The 19,451-nt window shown below is 36.2% G+C and overlaps 1 protein-coding gene across 1 annotated transcript in view; it reads right to left on the bottom strand.

Annotated features, from left to right (window-relative positions):
* ATM (ATM serine/threonine kinase) overlaps positions 1-19,451 on the bottom strand; it is a 55,521-nt gene that overhangs the window by 11,030 nt on the left and 25,040 nt on the right. The window contains exons 32-50 of the mRNA XM_054271888.1: positions 18,485-18,580; positions 17,604-17,775; positions 17,080-17,221; positions 16,269-16,445; positions 15,732-15,900; positions 13,103-13,190; positions 12,597-12,752; positions 11,735-11,843; positions 10,878-10,966; positions 10,680-10,782; positions 9,473-9,621; positions 8,858-8,962; positions 8,216-8,335; positions 7,090-7,324; positions 5,540-5,707; positions 3,501-3,620; positions 1,932-2,149; positions 1,001-1,208; positions 319-432 (exon numbers count right to left, since the gene is read on the bottom strand). Coding sequence (XP_054127863.1) covers positions 319-432; positions 1,001-1,208; positions 1,932-2,149; positions 3,501-3,620; positions 5,540-5,707; positions 7,090-7,324; positions 8,216-8,335; positions 8,858-8,962; positions 9,473-9,621; positions 10,680-10,782; positions 10,878-10,966; positions 11,735-11,843; positions 12,597-12,752; positions 13,103-13,190; positions 15,732-15,900; positions 16,269-16,445; positions 17,080-17,221; positions 17,604-17,775; positions 18,485-18,580 — 2,738 coding nt within the window. The remainder of the gene's footprint in view (positions 1-318; positions 433-1,000; positions 1,209-1,931; positions 2,150-3,500; positions 3,621-5,539; positions 5,708-7,089; positions 7,325-8,215; positions 8,336-8,857; positions 8,963-9,472; positions 9,622-10,679; positions 10,783-10,877; positions 10,967-11,734; positions 11,844-12,596; positions 12,753-13,102; positions 13,191-15,731; positions 15,901-16,268; positions 16,446-17,079; positions 17,222-17,603; positions 17,776-18,484; positions 18,581-19,451) is intronic.

Below are 19,451 nucleotides of genomic sequence, written 5' to 3'. Positions count from 1 at the left end.
TCTAAGGTTGCTAAGATGAAATAAAAGGTAATACTTTTCCACAACTGAAAAAACATTCAAAGTACATTTCTATAACTCCATAAAACTACTCTTATATTACAAGAAAATCAATAAAGTTGATTTTTTAAGTTAAGAAATGAAAGAAGTCCCCAATCCTCTTCCCCCACCATACTGATTTGGCATCACTCATTTTTAATACACCCTTATCACCAATGTAACTTGTTTAGCTGTAACTGCTCAGAGGAAGGTGGATATTATTTAGAAGCAGGCACTACCAAGCCAGTCAAGGTATCTTTAGATAAGAAAAGCAAAAATTACATTATTCAGAACTTCATGAAATCCTAAACCACCCATCATCTTGGTTCCCATTCGAGCAGCCAGCTGGTACATCAGAGGCAAGAACTTGTATGAAGGGATCTTCTGTGCGTTTTTCTGCAGGAGAGAAACTCAGTTAGAGAGCTGTACTAAACTAAACTAGCTGTACTAAACCTAACAAAAACTGCAGCAATAATACTAATACTAATAATTTTAAATTAAGAATTATGGCTGTCTGATCAAGCAGCAATTCAGTGGGTATCATATCATCCTGACCCATGTCTCCTAAATGTTGCAGGTCCTTCATAGGAGTACTATTTTTTCTTCTACCTTTCATGGCTTTTCATCTGAAAGTATATATAATATGAACAAGAATAATGTACCTAAGGATGTTGGAGATGGGTAGATTCCAAGGTATGTGAAGAACAAGGGGACCGCAGTAAACGATCATGACATATGTTTAATCATACAGACTTATCAAATTAAAATGCTAATTAAAGTTAAATTAATATGCATTGAAGACTACAGGTCTTACTGATGAAAAACTACTGATAAGCAATGACAACTGAAAAAAGAAAGTTTTCAGGAAAAGTTAAGGAGCTACATAATTTGTCTTTTAGAAATACAGGAGAAGATGGCTATTTACTTGCCAAAGCATTAGGAAATAAAGGGAGCAAACATATACCTTCATCATTTCATTGACTCTGTCAACTCCAGAATTTTCAAGCCAGAGGGAACAGAGTCGGAATATCCACATATCATGTTCTTCTCCACTTAGTAAACAGCTGATGTAGTTCTCCACTGCTTTACACAAGAAGCGTTTGCGGTCCTCGGTCAGGGCTTGTATTGCCCCTTCATCCAGCTCAAGTTCTCGCTGAACCTTCACTGTGTATCTACATGAATAGATGTCATGTTTAAACAACAAATTATTTATTAATCAACTTACAGCAAGGCCTTCCCTAGGTCTCACTATTTTAACATTTTTAAAGTTGTTCTGTATGTACAAGCACAGTAAAATAAACAACTAAGAAACTGTATGGTGGGAGCTACTCCTTTACTGTATGTGCACACAGACTCACTGCTGTAAGTAAACTTCCTGTCTTCTGTCTCTTCTTGATTTAATCTCAATATTGGTATAAATGTGAATATCCAGTACAGATCATTTGTGTAACGACTTCAGTGTCCAGCAGCTGAAGTTCATCCTTTTCTGCTCACTTGCAGTTGCTCTTACTAAGTCTTTAAGAATTCTGCATTAAATTTCATTCTACTCTCTCACTAAATGTGAAAGAGAGAAAAATGCCAACTCATTATTTATACTATGTAACATTTTTGTCAAATAAACTGAACAGAGCCAGGGAATCACATGAATTCCAGGCCATGATCATCCACACTGTGTCCCTGGCTTAGTTTTGGCCCACACTATCCAGCACACACCTAGACCCTGTCCGGGCACAGTTCAGAAACCATTCACAAGCAGCACTGTGGATCTGAGCATGGCTTTGTGGAGAAGGGAAAATGCAGCTGTAGAGAGGTGACCCACGCTGCAGCTGCTGCCCAGAGAGTAGAGCTGGAGCCTGTGACAGCTCCAGAGTATCCAGTCTCCATTTATTGCTCACCTGTTGGTCTGAACTCTACGCTCCCTGATGAGACCAACCTCCTCCTTGGCCTTCTTCAGCAAGGCCTGCTTGTTTTCAAACTCCGAGGATTTCATGTAATTCTCAATCCGCTGGTACTGATTATCAGAGAAACGAGCCAAGGAGAGGAAAGCCTTCATCTTTCCTTTCTTCAGCTCTTCACTGCTGTCTCCACTGTGGCTTGCAGCAATTTCCACAGCCTAAAGGAGAAGTTACAATAATAAGATAACTGTAAGATCAATAATCAGATAAACAGTGCTGCATAAAGCTTGATGAAACTCTGTTCTCACAGAAAAACAGAATGGTTGAGGCTGGAAGGGACTTCTGGAGCTCATCTTGTTCAAGTCCCTCCCTGCTCAGGGTCATCTGCTTGAATAGATTATTTAATACTGCCTGTGATGGAATAAATATGCATACAAAATGAATCTAACAGGCTGAATATTTTTCTCCTAAGTGAAATTAATCTCTGAGAAATGTTTCAGTGCAAACAGTCAAAAAAGATTATCGGCTTTAATAGCCATACAGGAATTTTCCATGCTTATCTATCTTTTACAGTGATGAGGCATGAAGTTTTAAAATAGTCTTACAGCCTTGTATCACAAGATGGTGAGAAAAAAAATGGAAGACAGTCCAAAAAGTGCCCAAAGTAAAGGAAATTATATAAGAAAGTCAAGAATTCAAATCACCAGAGTGAAGAAAGCATATAGATAGCAACAGAGAAAGGCAACTCTGCTGAGTTTCATAAATTAGTGTGAAATAAAGAAATGTGGAGTGGGCAAATATTAATACAAACATTTCTATTACTGGCTAAAAGTTAAAAACAAAAAAATTACAGCACTTTGAAACAACAGACCAAGACTTTGCAGCATCTCAGGGGTGACCTAAAAATCACTGTCTACATCTGCCTGAAAGGAGGGTGCAGCCAGGTGGGAAGTCAGGCTCTTTTCCCAGGTAACAAGCGGTAGGACAAGAGGACATAACCTTAACCTCAAGTAGCATCAGGGGAGGCTCAGGTTGGACATTAGGAAGAATTTCTTCACAAGAGGGGTGATCAGACACTGGAGTGGGCTGCCCATGGAGGTGTTGGAGTCACCATCCCTGGAGGTGCTTAAAGAAAGACAGGACGTGGCACTCAGACATGGGGATGTTGGGTCACAGGTTGGACTCCATGATCCCAGAGGTGTTTTCCAACCTGATTGATTCTGGGGAAATGCAATGCTGTACTAAAAAGCTGGTGAGTGAATAACCTGTCCTGAGAAGGAAGAGGTAGGGATAGGGAACAGGAAAGGGAAACTAGACTAGTAGTTGTAATCACTGCACTTCTAAGCCAATAAAAGACATTTCACTGTGATTTCTACAAAGCCATATTCTGAACTTTTAACAAGATTACAGTGTTACACAATACAATGTGAAACCATAATATTTATATAAGAAACCATATTTTCAATACATAAAAAAAAAGACTGCACTGAAAAATCTACTTGACATTTTAACACTGTATTTTAACAGAGCATTATCTCACAAATAGTACACTTCAAAGACTGGAGGCACCTTTTCTAAGTATTTTTGCATGATGACTGTAGGGTTTTCCAAGCATGTTTCAGCTAACCAGGTTCCACAGAGCCTCAGGCACTCTGTATACATCAATTTCAGGTGAGGATCACTCTTGACCTTTGAAAAAGCAAGTTTTGGAAAAAACAATTTTAAGAGTGGAAGGCATCAAACAAAAACATCTTTTACATATGAGGTAAGAAATTTCTAAAGCCTTTAAACCCTGAACAGAATTCAATCACTGAGGCCTATTACACATGATGCATCCACAGAGTTATTTTCCATCCACATCTACAGTAGTCAATAACCTTAAATCACATTCACATTCTATGTGAGGCAAAATGAGAGTGCACATTTTGAAATACCTGATAGCTTGAACAATCAAAAGCAGAATAAACCAATGACAAAATGTAATAAAAATTTTAAACATTCACAGCATGTTTTCAGAATTGTATTGCATAAATATCCCCATGTGGTCTGAAGTACCATAGACAACTCCATAGGTAACAGCCAGGAACCACAAAAACCATGTGTGATCATCAAATTCTTCAGACAGATGGAAACCTGATTAAAGTGTTATGGGAAAATAATGGGAGTATGTTTCCAAAGGACTTTTCTCCAGACTGGATGTTCAGCTTGAACTGTACAGTAAGATTTAAGTTTGCAAAATACTTCTAATATAGGGTACATGTGAAAGACCATGTGACCAAGATGGCAACACTGACTGTGAAATACGTATGTGAACATCACAGGCTGTGAAAACACAAATTCTCCTTACGTGGACATGGTAAATGTAAGGAAGGACAAAATTTTTGGAGGGCCCTATCAACTGATTCATGGAGAGATTAAAAAAATCAAAAGAGCAACAGCTCTTGATTTTGCCCTGGTATGTACAGAAAACTTGGCCCCAAATAATGCAGCTTTTCTGAAGAGTGATATTTAAGAATATACATGGATTAAAAGCAAATGGCTTTGAAATTCTCAAAGAATGCCATCATAGGTAAATGTAAAGGTATGGACATAAAGGCTTTTTTACCACAGTGGTACACACAATTAAGTTCTAGTCAAGTATTTGTAGACCATATTTTAACAAACATCATCCTGAGGAATCTGTAAAGTCTGGATTGATGGGCCAAAGCCAACTGTATGAGGTTCAACAAGGTAAGCACCAAGTCACAACAACCCCAGGCAGTTGTGAAGCTGCCCAGTGGAAAAGGACTTGGAGATGATGGCAAACAGCAGCTGAACACGATCCAGGGTGTGCCCAGGTGGCCCAGAAGGCCGATGGCATCCTGGCCTGGATCAGCCAGGTGTGGCCAGCAGGAGCAGGGCAGGGACCGTCCCCCTGTACCCAGCACTGCTGAGGCCACAGCTCCAATCCTGTGCTCAGTTCTGGGCCCCTCAGTGCCAGAGAGACATTGAGGGGCTGGAGCGTGTCCAGGGAAGGGCAACGGAGCTGGGGAAGGGTCTGGAGCACAAGTGCTGTGAGGGGCAGCTGAGGGAGCTGGGGGTGTTCAGCCTGGAGAGAAGGAGGCTCAGGGGGCCCTCAGCACTCTCTGCAGCTGCCTGACAGGAGGGTGCAGCCAGGTGGGGGCTGGTCTGTTGTCTGAGGCTACAAGCAGTAGGACAAGAGGAAATTGCCTCAAATTGCACCAGGGGAGGTTTAGATTGGATATTAATCACTAAAGGGATTGTCAAGCATTGGAACAGGCTGCCCAAGGAAGTGGTGGAGTCACCATCCCTGTTTAAAAGGGATATGAAAGACATATACATGTGGTGCTTAGGGACATGGTTTAGTGTTGGACTATGAATAATGAATTCTTACATTCGCCAATCTTACAGACTCTCTTTGAAAACCCCTAACGAGATTTGCTAACGCAGTTTTTTTTGCTTTCAGACATTTTGGGAGTACAATCCAGATTTAGTATTTAATATTGCAGAGGGGCTTTCAATTTTCTTCTAAGGGAAAACTTCTGAGAGTGGAATTAGGATCTTAAATAATTTAATTCCTGTAAGTTCAGACATTATGTAATACATACCTGAAACCAATCTGCATCTAATTTTTTTATCATTGATTTAAGTATATTCAGTGCAAGACTCTCTTCCTTTTTAGCCCAGAAAACCTGAGCTTCTTCAAGTTGCCATTCAGAAACTCCATTTCCATTTGGATTGTGTTGTTTGATTTGAAACATAGCTCTTTCCGGAAGCTGGAAATGGAAAAATAATAATGAACAATTTTTTAAGTAAAATACCTGTACCTCACAGCAAGTTTTGTTTTTAGGCGCTCTCTCAATTTTCTCTATTTGTACAGCATAATCTGCCCATCCAAATAAAAAAATTATTTGCAGCAAAGATGTGAAATTATTTTTCTATATACTTGCAGAAAATCCTGATTTGCAACAAGAATAGAATGGAGTCAAACCTCACAAACTCTAAAATAAAGTATCTCTCTTTAACATCTTAAATTGGAGGTAGAGAAATTCTATAATCAGTACCTACGAAATTAATGGATTTACAGCTTAGCAATTATTATTACATTATTACATGCATTACATACATTATTACAGACCACAGAAAAAAAATTATAAAACTGGCACCAGCATATACTAATTCTTTAGCATGCCTGCATCTTCACACATATCACTGGTAAAGTACCATCCTCACTACTTAGTATGACTACGACAGCACAAGGAACAAACTATGTTTTTAACAAACTTGAGGCTTTTACAGACTACTCACTGTCACAGTGCTGGTGGCTGGGCAGGCATGAGACAAAAATATCTGAAATGATTCTCCCAACAGCTTCAGAGGCACTGAGTAAAGTGCCTCTGCAAATTCATTAAATCAAAGACAGCACTGTTCTACTGATTTCATCACTATTCATAAAAAGAGTTTTATGAATAGTGATGTGTGAAATAGCAAATAGTGAATCAAAGTTTAATTTAGTTTTGTATATGTGAAGTGTTAAACACCTTTCCAGGTTCTGTATTTATCTGGAACTGTTTTCTGTAGAGGTCCTTGGAGGATGCTGTTGCTCTGTAAATTCTCAGGGAGTTACTGATCCAGATGCACCACCTAGAACAAGCCAAGGCTGACTCTGGGCCTTAAATGCATCAGCAACTGAAAAAGCCACTGACAGTGCAAATCCCAGGAAGCCATTCACAGAAAGAGATTTACCACAGTGCAATGGCGTTTTGAGAGTATTAAGCTTTGAAGACGACACTAAATACAGAGATGCAATGAAGTTATCTCTGCAGTTTTACTCTGGAACACTACAACATATCATGCAAGTGAAAGTTGGATATGCAAAACTGCACCAAAATGACAAACAGAGCTAGAAGAGCATTCTTCACTAAAAATGTCATTTCTGTATTATCTACCTCATTCAGTGGCTTACACTTACAAACAAAATTAAAAAAACATGCTCATAAATACAATTAATTAATAAATTCCACATAATTTAAGTCTCAGACTGATTTATTGAATAAACTTAGAATACAGTTAATCATTAGTACTGTTAAAAATTAAGTCCTTTTATAAACTAAAAACAACTAAACATCTGTTCCTGGTCTTTCCTGAAATTTGTTACCTGAGTATTTTTAGCAGTTCTTGCCAATCTAGAGAGCTCCACCAGATGCTTGGTGAGGAGGTCTTTTATACATTCTCTTTTGGTGTTTTCACTCTCCTTTTCAAGCAAGATCTCCAAAATTACAGTGCGCAGAGCCATGACAGGCTCCTGGAAATGGAAGTCACTGTCTTTGAGAAGCTGGGACTGTCTCTGCCATTTCAAATAAATGTCATTCAGTTGTTGAGTAGTAACAGATCTGCAATCGTTCCCAAAAGAAAAAAGACTTGTTATTAATTTTCAGTATATATCAATGAAATGCAAGATGGGTAAAAAGTAAACTGCTGAGAAAGTTCAAAACCTACACTTCAAGAAATAGTGATAAAACCCCACAATGGTTACCATATGCAGACTAAACTGGAAGCCTTCCAGTTTTAACAAGCATGAAGTACAACAACACTCAGGTGAACTACTCCTCTGTAAATATTCTTGATTAGGCATCAAAAACTTGTGTTAAAGGTCCATCAATAAAGGGAATCACACTCAAACACAGAGCTGCTGAAAAGACTGTGGGGTGACTATTAGCCACTAAACTGACAGACCTATAGCAGAGAAAATTAAATGTTAATAGCACAGAGTGACAGATATAAATACCTTTCTGTGTTTAAAAAGCAATCTTAAGAATTTAGGAAGAATAATGATGGTAATAGAAGTCCATGAAGAAAATGATTCAAACTGAAACAGCTTTCAGTAAAGCTATGGATGTCATTACGGAAATGGAAAACATTTTTAGAAAAGAAACTAAAAGAGGAGGACTCAGTTACTTGAGTAAACCAGAAGCTAGGAGATATGACTGCTACCTTGGAGTATGAGAGAACTCAATATAAAGGAAAGAAAACAATTAATTAAAACACTATATTGGCATGATTTCAAATAACTTAAACTAGACTGCAAACTAAGGCAGTCTGGAAATAAAGAAAATCTAAAATTGTCTTCATGGAGTGAAGCTAAATTCCTTGTCATTCTCAATATGAAGTTTGAGATGTTGATGAATAAAATCTGTTAAGGCCATTTTAAGTTTTGTGCCATGTTTGATTACTAAAACTCCTGCAAACTGGGGAAGTGGTGTGAAAAAATCTTAAAACATCACCTGGAGAACAGCAGACCTGCATTTTCCAGCTCTCCAATTAGCTGTAGTCTGCAAAGGGTTGGATATAATGAATAAACAGACTCAAGACTGCCCTTGCACAGCTCTTCTACTTCATTCACTCTGTGGATTTAAGAGAAAAATAGTAGATTATTTTTATTTCATTTCAGCTAGTAATTCCAAATATCCATAACATAGTTTCCATACAGTGAAGAGAATTTAAACAGCAAAACTCTTCAGTCTAGAATTACTTTGCACTACCATTTAAATTTTAAAAAATTAAGTTTGTCAATAAAGGAAAACACAGTAAGGACTCAGAAATTCCAAAATCCATGTGATAACTCAGCTAAAGAGCACTCAACACTGAAATCCACTTAAAAGGTCCACAAAATAAGGGGTGTGTACAGGAAATGTATCTTCAATTAGCACACAAATTACATATGCAGATGACAAACTGAGATTAAAAAACTTTGAGCTGCAGTCTGGAAATATTTTTTATTCTATGCATGAGTCTTTATTTGAGCCCATAAAACTCCTCGATAGCCTTTCTTACATAACCTGTGACTGCAAACACACACATTGCCTCCATCTCTCCCTCCCAGTATTTGCACATAAATGTCACAGTATTTGCATACAATCTGTTACCTGGCATCTTTAAGACTGTCATGGAAAGCAGAGAATTCCTTATCTCGTAAAGACTGAAGAGCATCATACAATGATTCATGGTACCCTGGACTTCTTGCTTCATCTCTAACAAATAAAACAAAAGTTAACATAGAATAAAATGAAAACCTATTTCTCTATGAAGAAGTCAATTTTGTCTTTGTGACAAACAGTTTTAGTTGTACAGTAGCCATTAATCAATACTGGTGTTTGCATATCCAGGACTTGATAACCTCTTGTGGCTTACTGAGTAATATTTCCCATTTTCTTATATATTACATACTAAGAGCTCTCTCTATCCCTCTCTCATACTAAAGATACAACTTCTGTATCAAAGTCAAAAATGGAAAATTTCAGTTTAACATAATGAACAATCAAAAAGAAGAATCATCTCTGTACAGTTTCCCAGGAAAACAAAAAGTGATGTGCATTCAAACAAGACAAATCTAACTGAAAAATACTGCTTTTCAGTTCAATTATTAAGATGAATTAGCTGACCTGCTTTACAGAAACCATGTTCTGATCTTGTCTTTTTTTGCTTGGATCTGACCCCACTGCCTTTTGCTTAAAGAACTAGCAAAAAGATAAGGTGTTTACTTGACAGAAGAGATGTGGCTCCACTGCATATTCCTCCATGCTGCCTGGTACCGTATTTCCTGCAGTTCTGCACACCACTCAGTGTTTTCATGTTCCAGACCTTTTAAGTACATGGAAAGAGTGTGGGAAAGCCCAAAATTCTGCAAAGCCTGGAATTAAGAAAATTACCCAAAAATTTATTTTCCTCCTTTATCAAACTGAACTGGTATTTTTTAAGGGCTTTGTTTTACTTTTGAAAACAAAGAACCCTTTGCAGGAAAGACAGGACCATGACTATTTACAAACTCTACAGGTAAAATGAAAACTTTTTAATAAGACTACCAATCACACTACTGATATCTGCAACTCCAGGAAAATGGTTTTATTACTATTGAGGCTGGCATTTTTTGAATAATTTTTCACACTGTGAAAATTAATTAACTACCAAATTAACTATCAGCACACATTTCTCCATGCCATCATTCCTGGGTGGCAAGTCAAAATGAATTTTACTTCTTAATGAACTATTTCTCCTGATGAGGATTTGAAAAGATTTCCTATAACTCCTATCTGTTTGAAGGCCATAACATCTTTACAATTGTGACGAATTAACCAGATTACACATCAAGACACTATGAAGGACAACTGTAACGGAATTTTAACAGTGATACTAAATAATTTGTGGTAAGAAATTAAAAGTACCATAGGAAAATTAAATGAGGGGAAACATACATACATTTATGCTACATTTTTATAGAAATGGTATAAACATTTTTAGGCTAAAAAGGCAAAGCATATTAAGGATTCAAAAGAAACATCAGTTCTTTTCATCTATTGTATCAGAAAAATCACATAGTGATTCATAGTGGAGTAGTTTAAGAATGAGATAGCAAAAATAACCAACTACATTACTTTCTGTATCCTGTCATTTTAGGAGCTGGCCTAAATCTGGAATAATATTGAATATACTTATTTTTAAGTATTTCACAAAATTCATTACCCATGATGGGGATTATGGGTGAATAACAAGAGGACTAAGAACACTAATGTTTTCAGAACAAATAATTAATTGTCTTATATCCACAGTTTGGATGCCTATGATAATGGGCTAGACTTAATGAAAAAAGAGATAACTTTCAGTCCTAAAACAATTTTGGACTCACTGCAAATGACTCAATATGATGAACATCACTTCTTACACTCATTTCCTCTTACAAAATAATATTACCTCTATTATTCCTGCCTGGCGAGTAGATGGAGAGAGGCTTGTCTCAAGGTCATATGTTACAAGGGCTTTCTCCCATACTGCTTCATGCTCATATGTTCTTATCCTGTTGTAAGTGAAAAAGAAGTTTTCAATTTAAGTTCCTTACTCGTAAATGAAAGCAATGCCTTTAAAGACCATAAGAACATGAATAAATTATACCGTGCCAACGGCTGCAACATTCTTCCTCCACCACAGCCATAAAGACTGTCAGGTTCTCCAATGCTTCTGTAGATGTCCATGAGAAGGTCCTAGAACATGCACCACAAAACAAAGAACTATTTTTTAGAAGCGGCTTGAGTTAGTTTTACATAAATCATATCAGTTTATAAATGTTTTTACAGATAACATCACTGCATAATTTTCCTTTATGTAGTATCTGAGCCTGCTATCATGATAGGGAAAAAAAAGTTATGTAGTCTAGCCAAACTCTTCAGGCCTACTTTCAATGCTAATTTATTTTTTAAAGACCTAGAGCTGGGCCTTAGGTGGGCTAGTTGAAAAGCAAAAGGCAACAGTAGTAAATGACATCAGATACACCAACTAAGCAATGCATCTTAAAAGTTATACAAGCACAGTCCTGAAATAATGACCTATGGAAAGAAGTAACTTAGATAAGGCTACTGGATCAGATTTGATATATCAAATAGGCCTGAGGGAGATAATACTACTTTGGTTTTGATAATTACAACTTCTACATCACTTGCTGATTTTTAATGAATATATATCTGTGACAAAACAAACTGAAAAATATTTGGCTGGCTACCACCCTGAAGTCAGTTCTTTTGGGAATCAAATTCTGCTTTGCTGTGATTTCAGACTTGGCATTTAGTTAGTGTTTCAGGTGAACAAATACTCAATTTAATTTGTCTGAGTTCACTTTGAATTAAAATATGAGAAGAACTTTAAAACACATTTTTTGAACTCTACTAGACCTACCCTCAGCTCAGATGAAACCTACTGTTAATTATAATTATACGAGACCATTTGCATTCAGATTAGGAACCACACACAAGTACCTGCAAACTTAGGCCAGTTTCTTCTTTACTTTTTTCATTCAAGGTAGCAATAGGTGTTCTTTGACTTTCCTCTTCAAATGTCAAACTCTTAGCTGCTTTAAAGGAAGATCTAAAAGAAATGTTTCAATATGAAATTTCATATAGAGAACTAAAGAAATTCTGAGAAAACACTCAAGAAATAAGGGGCACAAACAATAAATGCAAGACTATGATATTCCCAGGTTATTCAGTATGGCTCTCCATCAGAATGAGGAAGTGATCAGTTGAGCTGGGAATATCAACATCAAAGGATTTTAACACCAAGGTGCTTTTTTGGAGAACACACACATTGTAATTCCTAATCTTTTATTAAATCAAATTGCTTTTGTGAATGCCTGAAGTGTTCTTTCCTTTGTGAAAGAATAAAAGCAATAAATTAATCTATGTGCATACAACCAAACTTTTGTTATATTTCCACTAATTGACAGTGGTTTGTCACAAAACCTAAACTAGTTCTATACTTTGATCTTGCTGGGCCAGAAAACAAAGATAATTGTCTGTTATGGAAGAAAAGCTCCTTTTAGCTCTATCCAGAGAATTCCAGTCATCATTCTGGGGTTTACTATCACCCCTTGGTTAATTTCTGGCTGTAATTTCACCAACAGCACTAAGAAAAGTTTCTGATTTCAAGTGAACATGACACTCTTTTGAGGCTTGGATCACATTCAAGGACTGAAATATTTTCCATGTCCATATAGACACCTATGGAATATTTTTAAAGCTTCCCTGACTTTTCATATAACTAAAACCAAAACATTGCTGGGACTCACAAAACATGATTCATTTTACCAGATATGTCAGCAAACAGCACTCCTCCTCCTACCTTTTTTGCTGCTTGTCCCTATTTATCTTGTCTGCGTAGATTTCTGCGTAGAGCAAGGCTGTGAAGTGAGCAGCACAAGACTGTGCTGCTATAGCAACCTCCAGATAATTCAGATCTAGCCAGAAGCTGTCGTCAAAAACTGTACCTGAAACAGATCTGATTAAATAAAGACTTTAATATTGCTGTAACAGATCTTTTATCCAGCATTAAACAAAATTAATCCAGTATCAACTATATAGCTTTCCAAAGGCTAACTTTATCTTAGCTCCTGAAAAAGCCACACTACAAGAAGTACATCAGACAAAAGGGTTTAGAAAACTCCTTCAGCATAGTTAGAACCCTTTAAGGGTAGCCATATCACTTCTGTAACAAATGCAAGGTCACCACTATATCTTTTCTTTTAAGCAACATGTTCTCTACCATGTTCTTCTTTAATCTAGAGCACCAACAGGTCTTTGAACAGTCACAATTCAATTAGGGCAATGTTTTGAAAAGCTTGGATTCACCTCTTTTGTCTTCTCAAGTAATCAACAACAGCAAGCATGGCTCGTCGAGATACTTTATCCAAACTTCTAGAATTATGGGTTTCTTGATCTGGGATGTATATTTCAAAGGAAAGAATATAATGAATTTTGTCATATTACATCCATTTACAAAATAAAAAGTAATCAATTTTCAGTCAAGAAAATAACTAAAAACTTCTTTGAATTGCATTTCCAAAATTAAATTAATAGTTTGTCACAAAATGTATTTCTTCTCCTTTCATGATGAGATTATAGTAATTTGTACCACAATTTGATGAAATCATCTTTGTATTATTAGTTTATGGATTCTATTTCTATGGATTCTTTCTTACAGAATTCAGAGATGAACTAACACCATTGCAAAAATCTCTGTAACAGACTTCTGCCATGAGGCATCCACTATATAAGTTATTCCTAAGTCAGAGAAATACTTCATATTAAATTACTGTATTGCAGATTTTAGAGTGTGTATGGCTACACAAAACCCCCTACTTTCCACATACAGGCACATACTTTCAAAGAATCTATGCTTCCATGTGTTGCTTCTGGACTAAAAAAAATAAAAACAGATGGCTACAGGTTGTAGCCAGGTTGTTCTGGAGATTGGGTTAATTTCTTCATTCCTCTGGTCATTTCAGAATTACCAATTACAAGAAGCAAGAAATAGGGAGCACACAAGCAAAGGTTTGATTACTACTACATTACAGTAAGGTGCAGAAGAAGCAATTTTCTCTAAAGAAAGCAAATGCCACATTTAAAAAGTATCTGGGCATTTTTTGTGTTCCAACAAACAGAAATGAATGTGTTCAGAAGCATTTGACTCTCCCATGTCTAACTGCTTGTTTTATCCCATTTGGATCCTGATGGATTGGAATGAAATTTATCTAGATTTTCTAAGAAGAGTTTTCTCCTTGTTTTCACAGGATAACATATTATTCTTGAGGATGACTAAAATTTTTGCTTCAAATATTGATAGTCTATCACTCCAATTTTAGAATTAACATATCTTTGCTCTGTTGGCTACTGCACCTCCAGTTCATCTGTAAACAATCTGTCATACAATGAGCTGTGTGCTATTTCATGGTTTTGGGGGATTTTTTTGTTACCAGGACAGTTTTTCATCTGGAGAACTCCATTTAAAGCTTCTGCATGTCGTCCCCTTTTTTTCTTTATTTATTTTCCTTTTTTTTAAAATTTATTTTATTTTATTTTTATTGCCTCAATAAGATCCCCTGTGTAGAACTCCTTTTAGGAAAAATTTCTTCAGAGAAGGGATGATTAGACATTGGAATGACTTCTCAGGAGGTTGGTGGAGCCACTGTTCCTGGAGCTGTTTAAGGAAAAACTGGATGCGGCACTCAGTGCAATGTGTAGTTGATGTGACAATGTACAGCCACAGGTTAGACTCAATGATCTCAGAGGTCTTTTCCAAACTAAGTGATTGTGGTTCTATGAATCACAGTGTTTGAAGGGGCCTCCATCATTTGCTCACTGGTATTGTTGAACTAACTGCAAGTTTCTAGAATTTGGAAAAATCCCTTCATATTTTTCTTGGAACACACTGTACATCTGAACACAAATTTGTGAGGTGTAGAAAGAGCTTGTTACCTGAATTCAAAAATATCAAAGAATACTGTTCCAGAATTTCAGTCTAGGCTAATGTGCATCCAAGAAAATATTTTGAAGTACACCAAGTATCATTAGGGTTATTTATACCACTCTTAGTAAAAACTGCAATACTAAGGGTTCCCCTTCCTCTCTGGCAACCTGAAGCTTGCATGACTTGCCTGTAAAGAGACTGCAAGACATTGTACAGACTTTTTTTCAGTGATCTGTCACTGAACAAGGAAGTTAGAAGATATAGCACAGTAACTACTGCACAAAAAAACCCAAATCAAACCAAAATACACCACTACCCTAACTGGAAGTTACTGTGTTTATTTCAGCTCCTGTAATATTCAGCTCAGTACCATTCCCAGTGTCTAACAACAAAGATCTTCCTTTTACACAAATTTCTGCTAAATTCAACCACAATCTATTTGGAAAGGACATAAACAGCTTGTTTAAATTGTGCTTTTCTTTAAAAATAACTCACTGCCTGTCGCATACTCTGGTGCAGTTCTTTTGGTTACAACTTCCTTTTATTTTGCTGGAATGGAACAGGTCTTCTGAATGTATAGGAAGACCATTAAAAATATTAGGCAATACTTAAAGCAAGGGTTAATCTTCTCCAAGGGGAAAATTCAGGTGAAAATTGCTTTTTATTGCTCTTGTTTGAGTAACAGAGGAATTTACCTGCCCATCAGTCATTTTAAAAGACAGTCCATGACTCGGTCTTGCAGCACTTAACATTGGATAACACCTAAATTCAGCAAGTACTAAACATTATCCAGTTATGGATAAAAAAAATTAGTTAGACAGAAGATACTTTTGGGTGCTGCCAATGAACAACTTCAAAATTATTGGCATCTCCATCAAAAAAGATCAGTTGGGCAGAAGCTTCTAAATTCTGCCTGCCTACAAGTGCACATCTTACATGTGATATCAGAAGATAGTTTTTTTCACAACCAGAATTCCTCTTTTAGCTGAAACAAAACTATTATGGCATTACCTGAATCAGAATTTGGAGTACATCTACAGGATGAGGCAAATTTGCAACAGGCTGTAAAAAACTTCTGGATATGAAGTGACAAAAGATTTCTCCCAGATTCTTCTGAGTCATGAAGAAGGATATCATGAATCAGGTATGGAAGCAAAGTTTGACACAAGTCTGTTTTCACCTAGAAAATAATAATATACAGCAGCTGCTAAGAAAGACAACCAAAAAACATTCCTTTCTCAGGTTACAACCAAACTCACAACTGCCCAAACAAACATGTAATGCTTGAGAAAAAACACACAAACCACTCAACAGGGTTATGCTGGTATTCGCTTAAAGCAGCCATATAAAGTTCTCCTAAGTTTGCAATTATGTCTCAAATGCTGTATTTTCAGAGTTTTTGAGATATTTTATGAGTACCCACGATATATGATCACAAAGGCCCTGAATTATTTAATAGCAGAAATTACTATCTGCTATCAAGATGAGTAATCACATTTTTTGTGTATGACAGCACACATACATGTAAAAATGTATGATTTAGCTCACCTCACACAGTGGCTTCATCAACTGGAGAACTTCATTTTTCACACCTCCACTGTCCAGTATTGAACTAGTTAGGTGCTTGATCCAAGTCTCATGGCTTTCCCCCAGAGGAATCCACAGGTTTGTGTCATCCAATCTTTCCAAAGGAGCCTCTGTATCATTAGCAGACACTACAAGAAACTATAAGAAAAATATACATATTGCAAATATAACAAAAATTCTATGGCATTTTAAAAAGCCATACTGCAATGCACACATTCAAACATATTAACTATTACTGGTCCTTCAGTTGATTAACAATATCAGTTTTGTTCATGCAAATGTAAGGTTTTCCAAGGAAATCTGAAATTGTTAAAATTAAAAGTTTACTGGTGACATCAACAAGGTCACATTAGGCATCACAACTAATTTACAAATAAAAAGTTTGAAAATTAGGAAATGTCTGATTTATGCACTTTTAATTATGCACTTTTTTCCTCATTTATTTTCCACCATTTTTTGCAACAAATAATACTGGAATGCTGAGAAAGTATTACACTATCCATTAGGTAACCAAAAATTGTCTGTCTAAATGAAAGCACACAGCTTTCTAATGTCAAAATTGTAATTTCTTACGTGAAGAGAAAGCTGCAACTGGTAAAACAGAAATGAGAAAGACATAAAAAAGCAATCAGATTTTCAATTATATTGATGCCAAATCTGGCATTTATCAAAGCCTAACTCAAACATCTTTTCAAATTCACTTTTTAAAAAAGATAGATATTTCTTTTTTCTCTACTCCACATGCCTTGCATATAAGGTGTATCACAAGTACCTTTTTCCTGGATGTTCTGAAAGGCTGTAGATAGATTAACATGGGATCAGCTTTACTTTTATAAACCTCCCAAAATTCATTGCCAGACTTGGTGGCTAATATGTTCTTCAAACAGGAAACAGCAGCAGCTCTAACATCAATACTGAAAAAAGAACATACACAATATTGCTATCACTAATTTCATTCAGGTACTTGATTTTTAAAACCACCTTTGTAAGTACACAAGATAAATAATTCCACCATCCATGGTGCTATTGCATATTTTTTTACAGAACAAAGCCTGAGTATTTACTCCATAGCACTGCTATCCCCTACAGCACAGAGGAGACTTTCTACAGAAGCATCCTAGTACAGAATTTCTAGGAAACATCTAAGATTGACTGGGTAAATAGTCTGAGCCTTGGAGAAGCACATGGCTAGTAGTTAAAACTATTTTCAGAGAGTTACTCTGCGGTGAACTGAACAATGTACAACTTAATGGCTCCTATTTTGCTTTTGAGCTAACTAAATAAATAAGTACTCACCAATTATCTGTTAAAGCAGTGTTTATTTGAATTAACATTATGAAGACACACTGAAGTTTTCTATCTTCAAGTAAATCTGCTGCTCTTGAATCCAGTGCATTCTCAGCCCGCTGAAGAGCAGTGGTGGAGAAATCCATGGGACCTATTTCTCCCAAGCAACTTCCAACAGCCTCTGCAAATGCATGTCATGTTATAGTCTTTCTGTAGTCTTATGCATAGTAAAACAAGGTCTCACCCTACTTTTAGAACTGAGACTGTTATGGGGTAAAAAGCAGCAAGCATTTATAAATAATCACTTAAGGAGTTTTATGATTAAAATTACATGTGAACAAATTTTGCAGCTTAAGACTCATAAATATTACAGTTATGCTTTATAACTGAAATTTCTAGGAGTGCCTATGGTTCTGGATTTTCCAGCTTATATCAGATATGTCTTTTATGTTTGCTTCTGCCAGAAACTGGCAAATGGAAAAGGTCAGAATTACTCATTTTCAATGCCTAAAGGGTACAGTAAATACAAACAGAAGTCTGTGTGAGCCCAAACATTTATTACTGCAAATTCAGTAAGAATTAATCTGCATTTTACATAAAAATGTGTATCAATGTGCTCCTCATTTGCTTTCCAGACAAAGCATTTTATCAAAACACACAACAACTGAAAAAAAAATAAAACAAAAAAGTGACTTCGAAAATAATTTTTATCAAGGGATGTTAAATGTTCATTAAAAAAATCCAAAATCTATTTCCCTGCTCTTTCCTTCATACTCTGCAGGTGTGTTGAAGTGGAAAGCACAGTGGGAAGTAACACTGAGAACAACCACAGTTTCAGTCTGGTGTTTGCAATGACAGCCATAATTTACTTGTGGGTCCAATTAACTTACCCAGCACTGCTTTTTCTCCTGTATGGTTAACTGCCATCTTGGACAGCTGCAGTAAATTCACCACCAGTTTCACTATTACAGAATCTTCTGGCTTTTCTATCATTCAGAAAGAAAAACAGATGCCAAGCATGTCAGTATATTTGTACCGTGAAGTTATTAGAAGAAAATACTGCTTCAGAGTCTTTTGCCTACAAATGTCAATATGCATTATTAATGCTGCAGCAAGATGGTATTAAACAGTACATCAACTAAATTATTGATTTTTCTTATTCACCACGGCTTGGAAAAATGTGTGTGCAAGTGAATAAGCCAAAGAATCCCAAAACTAGAATGCACCTATGCCATTATTTTCAGTGTTTTGATACAAAAATAATAATTTAATACATGAAATATTAGCTTAAGTTGGTGTAAGAATGTTATTTGAAATAGTGAAGGCATACTATGTGGCTCCACTGACAGCCCTTAAATTAATGTCATCATTCTGTTCTAAATGTGAACCCAAGGAATACCTCAAAATTAGGCTTAGTGTCAGGAAATTTTAAGAATTTGATTAGCTTTCAGTTTACAAACTAACTCTGCCAAATTATAAACTCTCAAGACGGGTATTTCCTTACATATTTGCTCCCTGCTGGAGGTCCTTTTTTAAAATAAACATTCCAAACAAAATGGTCTAGGAAAACATATGATGATTTGTTAGTGTAAGGAAGAAAAAAATCCCAAGAAAGCAGCACTTTTAAAAGAAGTACTGATTGGAGTACAAACCTAGAATCAGACTTTATGCTTACTTGACATTTTTAAAGAATGAATACATAGAATAGACTTGTAAGTGCTTAACAGAATTTTATTATAGGGCAAAAGCCCCATTAAGCTTGCCAGTCCATCTCCAGCAAAGCAAGACAAAGTACTTCTCAGGGTTTGCCTGAGCACATTTTGAGACCTAATAATCTCTATAAAATATGTCTAACTC

Source organism: Melozone crissalis, unplaced genomic scaffold (assembly GCF_028551555.1).
Source record: "Melozone crissalis strain CALT ecotype California unplaced genomic scaffold, PUWL_Pcris_2 ptg000013l_1, whole genome shotgun sequence".
Taxonomy (NCBI): domain Eukaryota; kingdom Metazoa; phylum Chordata; class Aves; order Passeriformes; family Passerellidae; genus Melozone; species Melozone crissalis.
The sequence above is the reverse complement of the archived record's forward strand: the minus strand, read 5'-3'. Positions and strand labels throughout refer to the sequence as shown.